The sequence below is a fragment of the Phocoena phocoena genome, chromosome 9 (assembly GCF_963924675.1).
Source record: "Phocoena phocoena chromosome 9, mPhoPho1.1, whole genome shotgun sequence".
Classification (NCBI taxonomy): Eukaryota; Metazoa; Chordata; class Mammalia; order Artiodactyla; family Phocoenidae; genus Phocoena; species Phocoena phocoena.
In genome coordinates, this window is record NC_089227.1 from 91,590,459 (window position 1) to 91,602,908 (window position 12,450).

Sequence of the window (12,450 nt, forward strand, 5' to 3'; positions counted from 1 at the left end):
ACTGACGCCAAGATGGTTAGTGGCTTTGAACAGTGAGGGAGAACTCTGAGTAGGTCCTGGGACTGGAGATTAGAGGTTCCAGACATACTTCTGAGTTAAGTCTAGGATTGTCAGCAGAGGATGATGTCTGTGCTCTCCCCGTGTTCCCACGGGGGACAGGGATGCAGTTGTAAATACATCGTTGCTTTCTTCCCTCCTGCTTCTCCATTTCCCCACTCCTGAGCTGTGCGTGGGGTGGAAAGCGGACCGAGGGAAGGCTGAGATGACAGCAGCTGCGCGAAAGCATCTCTTACCTCACTCTAATTGGGGGAGATAAAGAACTAGGGAATAGCAGTTTCGTTAGCTCAAACACAGGGTGATGGCCCTTTTAGTAAAGTAACATGTTACAGAAAGAATTTGGATACGCTTGCTTGGGGTTCGTTGTTACGGATTTGACTTATAAATCCTGGAGCCGTCACTCTCAGTTTAATATTGACCATCGGAATGGAATCATACAGCTGTTTTTGTTGTTTCTTTCGCAGATGCTTTCCAGGGCCAAACCTGCTGTAGGCAGGGACCTCCCGCATACTGACAAAAGAAAGAAGAAAGGTAGGAAGATTCCAAAACTAGAGGAGCTACTTTCACAAAGAGATTTCACTGGAGCTATTACCCTGTTGGAGGTAATGTCCAAAGAAGGTTGCTTCTTAGGAGGTGAAAAACCAGAATATAGAGGAATGCATGGGTGAATGCTGGTTGCTATGCTGTTGGAACAGGTGGGTGCATTCTGGGACTTTCTGTAAATCTTGTCAGGCCCCAGATTCCAAGTTAACTATAAACCTGATTAAAGGTGAACTAAAATGATAGACTTATTTCTCAAGGGACAGTTTTAATTATATCTAGTCCCACTGATGATGAATCCAGCCTAAAAATGTAGAGGGACATTTAATACACTGTCAGTTCACATGTTGTTCATTCCACCCCCTGACCAATTTATGGTTTATTCCTATTATATGTTATAACATTCTGATCAAATATAAATATTTCTACCATGTTGCATGCTTATTGTCTAAAAATACTGTATCTTCAGAAGATATTTCAAATCTCTATGGCAGTAGTTCTCAACTTTTAATATGCATCAGAATTAGGGTACTTATTAAAATGTACATTCCTGGACTCCTGCCCTAGGGATTCTGATTCTTTACAGAATCAGTCTACAGTGGTTCTCAGGAACCCGTATTTTGGGCAAGTAGCCTAAGTGCTTCTGATGTAGATGTTCCAAAGATGCTGCACTTTGGGAAACGGCTTTCTGGGAAGCATATGTTATAAAAGAATGAAAGGGTACACCAAAGAATGAAGAGATGAAGAGTTTTGACAGCACAGCCTGGCTGTGTTGTTCCATAATCATTTCTCTAAAGCACTACAACAGCCATATTACTCTATCAACAATAAGTGTTTTAATTAGCTTTATGTATCTTTCTCAGTCTTTCACGTATAGTCCTGTGTTTCTTGGCAGTGCTCTGGTATTGAGCACAGTGCTTAACTCTTCTGGCATCAGCTTTCTCATCTTTAAAGTGGGGGAATTGACTTGGAAGGACCATCTAGCTCTGCAAATCAGTGGACTGAGTGGTAGATGCATGTGTAATTTTTGTCAGTCTCTTTTTCTCTTCTCTCTTTTCTTTGAGGCAGTGACCACACTTTCCTTACTGTGTAATCCCATGCTGCCTGTAAGTTGTCAGGGAGGTTCTGCGCTACGCTTTCATTCTTAGGTAGCCAAAGTGCCATGATGAATGGGAATGGGAACTGCCGTGGTTTAGGATGAGGAGATCTCGTGAGCTCTCCTGTGGCTCCAGGGAATTCCTGGGGCAAATTCAGGGAGACCTCAAATAAGAATTTCTTCAGACTTAAGGCGCTGTACTCAAATTCACAGTATTTCGTGAGAGGAGAATTTCTAATATTATGGAGTTAGCTACAGGAGTAAGTTCTTATTCAGACAAGAAAATATCAACAGATGTCTTCATCTTGTAATGGTTGAGGCACCTGAGGTTTTGTAACAATGATCTGTTTTTCTTTAATTTTTAATTTAATTTTATTTTTAAATTAATTTTTATTAGAGTATAGTTGCTTTACAGTGTTGTGTTAGTTTCTGCTGTATAGCAAAGTGAATCAGTTATACATATACACATATCCACTCTTTTAGATTTCCTTCCTATTTAGGTCACCACAGGTTAACGATGATCTGTTTAATTTTTACTTTTTTTACCCATGTTTTTGACTTACCACCATATAGAGTGAAAAAAAAAAATCTCACCTTGCCGTGGTCAGTCAGACTCCTCCTTCAAGGTCTCACTCCTTTCCTCCAAAACAGGGCTTTTGTTTCATTGGCTGATGAATTCATGAATATTTTTTCATAATGGACATAAATGATTAGGTGGTCTTCTAAACATCTTTAATTCTTGCAGGCCCTGGTAAGCCTGTTGAAGGGTAATAGAATGATTTAATGGCTTGTCCTCAGTGAAAGGTTATAACCTATGAATAAATGTACGTGTGTGCTCACGGGACAGGTTTGAAGCATGAAGATGAATGCAGGGTAGAGCATGGAGGGGTGAAAACATGGGCTTTGGAGTCCATGGGCCACGGTGGTCCCTGCCACCACACCTACTGGCTGTATGTGGCCTTGAGTCCATGACTTAATTTCACTAACTTTCAGTTATTTGGCATTAAATATTTCACATAATTCTTATGTTCCTTATATATCACCCAGAATTGTTATGAGGATAACTCTTAAATACTTTCTGGAGTAGTACTTTCTGAGATTATCTTGCTTCTATAATTTGTGATTTCTTATTGTTCATTAATAACTTAACATAGCAGTGTTTAACAGAGAGTGTACTATTCAAAGTATTCATGATTTTTTTTTCATGAAATTTTAATGTAAAGTTCAAACGTCATGTTGGGGAACAAGAAGAGGACACTAATTTGTGGATTGGATACTGTGCTTTTCATCTGGGTGACTACAAGAGAGCTTTGGAGGTTAGTTTAAAGAAACTTTTTTTTTATAACAGAAGGGTTTTGAAAAGTTATTAAGCTTTGTATTATAATAATACATGCTCATGGTAAAATTCAAACAATATAGAAGGGAACAAAGGAAAAAGGAAAAAAAGTCACCCTGTATGCCTTCCTCAATCCTATTTCTTTGTTAACAGAAGTAACCATTGGCTCTTTTTTGATGTGTTGCCTCAGAAATCTTCTGTATTTATCTATGTCTGTTTACTTTTTCCTTTTAAATATATACTAATGAGATTGTTCAATATATTAATATTAGTCTTTCTTAAGGAAGTCTTCAGGAGAAGAAAAATAAGCCCTTTTGATAAAAAATTTCACGATTCTTTTCTCAAAAAGAAGTTCATTGTTATTTTGTGTTGTTAATTTTAGACATAGGAAAGATTATATTATCTTTATATTTTTAAAGTATAGCTTTGAAAGTTTTTTTTTCTTGGTCATTGTAAACCCTGCAATGTAATTAACAATCTATGGAATTATGGATCTAGATAAAATTGTAGATGCCTTATGTCAAATAATTTTTAATTCATAAATGAAATTGTTTGGAACTTTCCCACATATTCTTACTCTCAAAGTGTAATCTAAGGATATTAAAATAACCTGCACTACTAAAATGAAAAGTATCCAAGATCAGGTAATGAGGAAGTGATATGAACAAAAGAAACAAAATCAGTGAAGGAAAAGTGAAGATGTGAAAAGGGCAGAATAGGAGCTGGTAGTATATGTGAAAGATAAAGGAGAAAAGAGAGTAGCCCAAACAGAGTAAGAAAGAAAAAGGGCACCTGGGGAAGACTGATTAATAGTAAAAGAGTTTATGGAGGGACTTCCCTGGTGGCACAGTTGTTAAGAGTCTGCCTGCCGATGCAGGGGACATGGGTTCGATCCCTGGTCCAGGAAAATCCCACATGCTGCAGAGCACCTAGGCCCGTGTGCCACAACTACTGATCCTGCGTGCCACAACTACTGAAGCCCGTGCACCTAGAACCCGTGCTCCGCAACAAGAGAAGCCACCACAATGAGAAGCCTGCCCACTGCAATGAAGAGTAGCCCCCGGTCACCGCAACTAAAGAAAGCCCGTGTGCAGCAACGAAGACCCAATGGAGCCAAAAATAAAATGAAATGAAATAAAATAAATTTTATTTTTATTTTAAAAATAAAATGAATCTCAGAAACTGTCCTTAACCGGGAAAAAAAACAGAAGAACACACCAAATTTTAAAAGTGTAAAGCCAAATAAACAAAGCCAGAGAACAATTAGAATGAAATGAAATTTGTAGGGTATTAAGGTTATCAGATTTTAAGTTAACTGAACCTATGCATTTTTAATAAGGCATCTTTTTTATGTCTTTTTAAGTTAGCAAAAAAAATGTTTCAGTTGCTTTTCATTTCTGCAGTTTGTTAGCCCATATCAATATTAAAAGGGGAAAAAGAAAACAAGTATAAGGTTATGTGGACAACAGCCCTGCATGGGTAGGATTGAGCCTTAACTTCAGTATTTTTTTTTTTTTGTGGTACACGGGCCTCTCACTGTCGCGGCCTCTCCCGTTGCGGAGCACAGGCTCCGGACGCGCAGGCTCAGCGGCCATGGCTCATGGACCCAGCCGCTCCGCGGCATGTGGGATCCTCCCGTACCGGGGCACGAACACGTGTCCCCTGCATCGGCAGGCGGACTCTCAACCACTGCGCCACCAGGGAAGCCCAGCTTCAGTATTTAATATTACAGGTATAGAATAGGTAAGGAGCATATAGAAGTCCCTAAATGTGAAGTTGCCCAGTCACAGTAAGAACTCCTATTACATTATACATAAAGGAACGGCCCATTGATTACCCTACTGCTGAAAGGGATCACTGCTTAATGTATGTTTCAGGAATATGAAAATGCAACGAAAGAGGAAAATTGCAATCCTGAAGTCTGGGTGAACCTAGCCTGTACCTACTTTTTTCTTGGAATGTATAAACAAGCTGAAGCAGCTGGATTTAAAGGTAAATGGGCCCTTTTAATATCTGGTATTCTCACTAATAGTAAGAGTCATTTTGAAGATTTTAAAACTTATCTAATTCCTTTTTCTATTGAGGAAAAATCAAGTGACATTAGAAAGCTAAAAAAAAAAAAAAAAGCTTTACTCTTGAAAGAATATTGGATCTTAGCAACTTTATGTTTAAAAAGAGAGTTAATCTGTGTGCTACTTACCCTCCCCAGTTCACCTCCTCAGAAGCTAAAGCCAAAAAGCAGAAGGATGAGAGAAGAAAAAGGGCAAGGTGCCTTTCTTAGGCTCCACTGTGGTAGGAAGTTCATGCTGTTGGTAGGAGTTGGGTATAGTTGTTCAAGCTGTTATGAATGTGCATTTTATAGCTTCTTTTCTTGCTTCTGAATGAGAAGCCAAGTAATTTCAACTTGAAAAATCCAGATTTCTTCCCTTTTGCTTTACTTACCAGGACAGTCAACTTAGGAGAGCTGGACTCAAATTTGCAAATAGAGTAGGGCAAAAGGGAACTATGGGAGGAAAGATTAAGAATAGAGTATGAATCAAATTAAATTCAAAGAAAAGTAGAGAAAGTGGGCAAAAGAATGTTTGTTAGGAAATATGTTAGGGAAGAATATATTTCAGGGTAGAAATCTTAGAGAATTAACTGATATATACATATTTAGAATTCCAGTTCAGAGTCATGGAATTCTAATTTTCCTAATTTAGTTATAAAGGCCTTTGAGTCATTTATCTCATGTTTCTAGACTTTATCTGTGCCTAGAACAGTTAGACACATGTAAGGTGATCAAGGTAGCTATCTCTGTTTCCATATATATTTTTCTTTTTTATACACTGAAGTATGACTTTTTGTTGTAAAGAGATATAAGATTGAGTGTCTAGAATTAGGAAAATTCTCCAAGAGCACATCTGGAACTTAAGAGGTGTTCACCTTTTTGCTTGGCTCCCTGTTTTAGATGGTAGATTATCGTGCCAGAAGATCTATGAAATGGAGACGGGGCTAGTATTTAGGAAAATATGGCACTGTAATTATGAAAAGGGGATTTCAGAAGGAATCGACAAAGAACACTGGAAGACCAGCTGAATGAGAGTGGATTCCTACATGTATTGAGATGACTGTAACCATTTGCTTCCGGTGTTTGGTTCAGTGTGTGAACTACACAGGGTGGGCTGCTGCTGGAACTGGGAGGAGTGCCGTGCTGTGCTTCAGCACCATAGAGTAAGGAGGAAGAAGTATGGGCAAGAGCAGAACCTTAGAGCATTTTCCTTCTGGTTCTTGGTGATGTCGCTGCTACTGCAGTAGGACTAGACTAAAATAATACATGAATATATTATAGCAGAGACGTAGCAGGATCCAGTAGGTAAGGATTTGGGAAGATTTATCTGTCTCATGTCACTCCTGCAAGGGACTAAGTGCCATAGACAATTGAGTTCTTTAATAAGCACCTTGGATTTTTTTCACAGCTCCAAAAAGCCGACTTCAAAACCGCCTCCTTTTCCACTTGGCTCACAAGGTACTTCCGTTCCTATTTCACACTTTTTGTTTTAATGTGGTAAGATTAAAAAATTTTTTTTATGTATATCTTTTTTTAATTGACGTGTAATTGACTTCACACTTTTTGTTTTTAAAATATATTTCTCTTTCTTCTTGTTACCAACAAGGGTGAAAGAAAATTAAGTAGAAAGTCTCGTTAATGGTATTTCTAGAACAAGTAGAATACAGGTGTTAATTTTATAGGACTTTCTCCCCATTAATGTTTTTTTACTCCCCCATTAATGTTTTTTTACTCTGTTTATTTATTCAGAAATGTTAGGTTTTAGTTCTTCTTAAGCAATAGTCATTTAAGATTAGTTTGTTTCCACCATCTTATTGTCTCTTAGGAAACAGAATCAAAGACACCTTGTCCTGACTCCTGAAAGTAAATACATACCTTTCAGAATTGCCTTATAGCAATAATTTTGATCATGTCATAAAATAATTTTTAAAATCATTTTTCATATTATAAAATTACACACTCTATTAAGCAAAATATAAATATGCAATAAAAGGATATAACATCTACCATATTTAAAACTAACTGAATTTCAACCTTTTGGCATATCTCCTTTTGGGATAATTATTTTTTATATGCATATTTGTATTTTTGTTCGTTTGTTTTGCAGAATGGGATTCATGTTAAATATATATTTTTGTATTCTGCTTTTTTTTTAAAACTTATCTTTATAGTACGAGTGTACCCCTGAGTCACTAGTCTTAAAAACCAGACTTTTTTTTAATAACAATCCGTCATATGCATGTGCCACAATTCATTCAACACTTCTGGTTATTTAACTTCCAGATTGGTTTTAATTTTAATGACAAAAATGTGATTCTAACATCCTAAAATGGATTTACTGAGTTACTGAGTATGAACAATAAAAATTTAAAACTTTTAATTGATAGTACTAAATTATTTTACAGGAAGTTTATCTAATTGTCCAAAGGTAGTATTTGAAAATAATTATTTTTGGTGCATTTAAAAATTTTGGGAATTCCTTGTTGGTCCAGTGGTTGGGACTCTGCTCTTTCACTGCCAAGGGCACGGGTTCAGTCCCTGGCCAGGGAGCTAGATCCTGCAAGCCAGGCAGTGTGGGGGGGAAGCAAAAAAAACTTCATGCTATAATTATCTGTCTGTCTGTTTAGTTCTTTCGATTTTTGCTTTACATGTTTTGCAGACTATCATTAAGTGTTACAGATTTAGAATTGTTATGTCCATCTAGTGGACTGAAACATTTATCATTATGAAATGTCTCTCTTTATCTCCCAAAATCTCTCTTCATGTAAAGACTACTTTGTCGTATTTGTGTAGCTCCACCAGCTCTCTTTTGGTTAGTGTTTGCTTATTGTATCTTTTCCCATCCTTTCACTCTCTATCTTTCTGTGTCCTTCTATTTTAAATGTCTCTCTTTTAAACAGCATGTATAAAAGATAGAGACAGAGAGAAAAAGGAAAGGGAGAAGATACAAAGAAAGAAATAGAAAAGAAAAAGAAGGTAAGAAGAGGGGTGTCAAGTAATTAATATGAGCTGTAACTTAAAGGCTTTCCATTGTTAAGGCTCTGCCTCCAGGGACTATTTTTTAAAAAAGTTTTTGAAATGTTTATTCATTTATTTATTTTGGCTGCATTGGGTCTTTGTTGCTGCACGTGGGCTTTCTCTAGTTGCGGTGAGCAGTCGCTACTCTTCGTTGCAGTGCACGGGCTTCTCTTTGCGGTGGCTTCTCTTGTTGCGGAGCACAGGCTCTAGGTGCATGGGCTTCAGTAGTTGTGGCATGCGGGCTCAGTAGTTGTGGCACGCGGGCTTCAGTAGTTGTGGCTCGCGGGCTCTAGAGCGCAGGCTCAGTTGTTGTGGCGCACAGGCTTAGTTGCTCCGCGGCATGTGGAGTCTACCTGGACCAGGGCTCGAACCCGTGTCCCCTGCATTGGCAGGCAGATTCTTAACCACTGTGCCGCCAGGGAAGTCCCCAGAGACTATTTTTATTTCTCTGAAGGAGAGGTAAAGAACACCAGGAGCTGAAGGGAAATAGAACAGAGACAAATGGCTGAAGGAGAAGGGGAAGTTAAAATATCCATTACGTAGGTGTTGATTTCTGTAACCGTACTCTAATGTGAATCTTTACATGTCTTTTGCTGTCTTACAATTTTAGTTTAATGATGAGAAGAAATTGATGAACTTTCATCAGAATCTTCAGGATATCACAGAAGATCAACTCAGTTTGGCCTCAATCCACTATATGCGATCTCACTACCAAGAAGCTATTGATATTTATAAGCGAATACTGCTAGATAACAGGTCTGTGTCCATTTATGCCTCCTTGAAATCTCATTTTGTTACTTTCTTCTGTACCTAGTTTGGCTGAGGACCTAGTGTCCTTTGGATCTAATATCACCATGTGTTCAAATCTATTTAGCTAATAATCTGGTTAGATTAAGAACTCCTTATTGTCTAGATCAGGGTTTCTCCCCCTTTATTTCATTATTGATCTACGAAGGAGGCTTTTTAGACTTTTCCCCCGTTAATTGCCCCCCCATGAAGTTTCAATACCATAGATATATTGTATATCTGTTTATGTACTGTATGTATATCTATGCTTTATATATAAAATGAGTATGATTTTCCACCTCTCCATAAGAACCAATTTTTGCCCCTTTGTGGGTGATATCATACCTGTTGGAAATGCATGGTCTAGGTGTATCAATTTCAGTGTTTTGGTTACACTGTAGGTAACTTGCTGACAAAATTGGAAACAAATCATTCTGAAGAATTAATGTTCCAACTTTATCACTGACCACTTAGCTTCTCTCCTGCATCCCAAAAATATCTCATACACTTCCCTTCTCCCTTCCTTTGCTTTACTGTCACAATCTCCCACCCATTCCCATTCTCAGTCGTCAAATCTACTTGCCTTGCCTGCTTATTTGAGTTTATACTCAATTACTGATTATGTAAGTTTTTGTAAACATGAATAGGTAGTAGTTGAACTTTTCCCTTTCTCCTCTAGTTGTCATCTTTTACTCTGCTTATATCAAAACACTTAAATATTATAATACAAAAAGAAAGATGCTACACTGATTATATCCTTCTTTTTTCTTTAAAAGAAGAAATGTCCTCTTTGCCTTGCTGTCCATTTGAGCCATTAAAAAGGTCTGTAGTTGGACAACATTTCTATGAAGTAGACTTAAATTGTTAATCCTTAATTCTTTCATCTAATAGGGAGTACCTTGCCCTCAATGTTTATGTGGCCCTGTGTTACTACAAGCTGGATTACTATGATGTGTCTCAAGAAGTTCTGGCTGTTTATCTTCAGCAAATTCCTGATAGTACCATCGCACTCAATCTTAAGGCCTGTAATCATTTTCGCCTTTACAATGGCAAAGCTGCTGAGGTAGTGATGAAATTTGTTCTTTTTTTTTAATTTCTATTTTGGCTGCGTTGGGTCTTCGTTGCTGCGCACGGGCTCTCTCTAGTTGCAGCAAGTGGGGGCTACTCTTCGTTGCGATGCGCAGGCTTCTCATGGTGGTGGCTTCTCTTGTTGTGGAGCATGGGCTCTAGGTGCACAGGCTTCAATAGTTGTGGCATGCGGGCTCAGTAGTTGTGGCACACAGGCTTAGTTGCTCCACAGCATGTGGGATCTTCCCGGACCAAGGATCAAACACGTTTCCCCCGCATTGGCAGGCGGATTCTTAACCACTGCACCACCAGGGAAGTCCTATAATTTGTTCTTAATTTACTTAATTCCAGTTTGAATTACCCTGTATTTCCCTATAAAGTATGTAAACATACTTTACACTAACAGCAGATTCAACCGCTGGGTGAAACAGTGTTTAGTAGCTGGTGGTTCGAGAACACGTCCTTAACATATGCCCAGATTCACTTTTCATGGTTTATGTCGATGAAGGTGGTCAGTTGTGGCCAAAGAAATGCCTATCAATTAAATTACTTAGTGTGCAATGGAGTGGTCCCTTTATATATCGATATTATATAAAATACATTCTTGGAATACTCATTTCAACTAGAGTCCCTGGAGTCTGCCTAATTGGCTAGTTCCCAGCATCAGCAGTTTAAGAGTAAACTGGATTTGCAATTTGATCTCATTAGAGTTTTGTTTAGAATAAATGAAAGAAGAGAAGTGTATTCTTGCCTTTCTACCTTGAGTCAGTCTTCGGGACCTTGCCAATTTTAGTATACGGTCCAACCTATTACATGTTTACATTTTGTCCGCACATGTTCTTTCCAGAGTCTGGTATGGGTGGCATGGCTAACCAATCTGCTGTAGGTCTGACAGTGTCCATGTCAGGATACCAGACTGCACTTCCCATTCACTAAAGGCATGCTTTTTCATTTGAAATTGTGTCCATGTAGATTGCACGTTAATTTTGTAAAGTTCTCCAGCAGTAGATGACTATGTCAAAGGTACCCGAAGAAGTTATTTTTTTTTTTTTGGTAGCGAGAGGGTATAGTTTGTGTTTACCTATGTTAATTTTATTAAACCGTTTAAAAGCAGACATTCCTCTAGTAATTTTTATAATGGGCTCTATATTGTATAGTTCATTCTCTCCCCAGACACCAAAGCATTCTGATCTTCTATAGTAAACATGAAATAATCTGTAATGATTCACTCAATTCTTTTTTTTTTTTTTTGCGGTACACGGGCCTCTCACTGTTGTGGTCTCTCCCGTTGCGGAGCACAGGCTCCGGACGTGCAGGCTCAGCGGCCATGGCTCACGGGCCCAGCCGCTCCGCGGCATGTGGGATCCTCCCGGACCGGGGCACGAACCCGTGTCCCCTGCATTGGCAGGCGGACTCTCAACCACTGTGCCACCAGGGAAGCCCTCACTCAATTCTTAAAGTACTTTGAACAATTTACCCAAGGCTATACAACTAACAAGTGAGAAATTCAGGTCTCAAACCCTGACTCTAAAGCCCAGAGACTTAACCACTAAAATTTACTGCAAACTTAGGTGTACATTCCTCTTGCTCTTAATTTATACATATACATAATAATATAGCTACCAAGTAATAAGCATGATTATTTAAATGTAATCAAATAATATGGTTATTATATCTTACCAACAAATAATTGGTAATAATATGGCTATTATATATGATTTTATAGCTATATATAAAATCATACTTATTATTTGCTAGTTGCCTAATTTCCTTTTTTTTTTTCTGAAGAGGTTTTATTACACACTGAGGGGAGGGAACTCTGTCCTTCTTGGCTGCTGCTTTCCTCCTGGCTGCCAGGGCATTACTCAGCGCCTGTCTCTTCCTTTTGGCATGGAAGTGTGTCCCCACCCTTTTCTTGATGAACTTGAGGGCCCGCGTGTCCTCGGAGTCCTTGAGCAGCTCCGTGGCCCGCCATTCTTAAGGGGCAAAGCTGCATATCATGTCTCGCACGCACTTGGTATACTTGGTGAGGCGCCCGTGGCGGTGGCTAGGCCTCGGCTTGCTCACGTTATTAGTCACCCTGTGGCCCTTGTTGAGGCTAATGGCCATGGGCCAGCACAGAGCCATGGCCCTGAGCTGCACTGGGGCCCTGAGGGTCCAGATGGTGGCAGATCCTACCTGAGCAAGGCCTCATTAACCTGCTTTAATTATCTTTAATCTAGACAAGCTCATTGAGGGTTGAGACTGTCCTTTGACATTTGTATCCCAGGACCTGGCACAATGCACACACAAAGTTGATGCCAACTAAGTAATGGTTGAATGAGAAATTTAAAATATGACTAACAAATTAAGGGTGAGTCACATTAGAAGAAGGAGTAGGTTCAAAAGAGGTCAATAAAGATGCAGATTGAGAAAAAGCCATTGGATTTCCTAACTGGGGTTTCCTACTCTGATTAGGGTATCATTATTATTGGGTGTTGAAGCTAGGTGGCAAGGAGA

At 38.8% G+C, this 12,450-nt stretch overlaps 1 protein-coding gene and 1 pseudogene across 3 annotated transcripts in view; one reads left to right on the forward strand and one right to left on the reverse strand.

Annotated features, from left to right (window-relative positions):
- Positions 1-521: 521 nt before the first annotated feature.
- Positions 522-12,450, forward strand: part of IFT56 (intraflagellar transport 56) — a 33,338-nt gene continuing 21,409 nt past the window's right edge. For 2 of the 3 annotated variants that reach the window (XM_065883809.1, XM_065883808.1), the window contains exons 1-6: positions 522-659; positions 2,917-3,009; positions 4,907-5,021; positions 6,488-6,537; positions 8,708-8,853; positions 9,775-9,946. In XM_065883809.1, the coding sequence (XP_065739881.1) occupies positions 522-659; positions 2,917-3,009; positions 4,907-5,021; positions 6,488-6,537; positions 8,708-8,853; positions 9,775-9,946 (714 nt within the window). The remainder of the gene's footprint in view (positions 660-2,916; positions 3,010-4,906; positions 5,022-6,487; positions 6,538-8,707; positions 8,854-9,774; positions 9,947-12,450) is intronic. The other variant, XM_065883810.1, reaches the window with a different exon arrangement.
- LOC136128499 (large ribosomal subunit protein eL36 pseudogene) lies at positions 10,309-12,078 on the reverse strand (annotated as a pseudogene).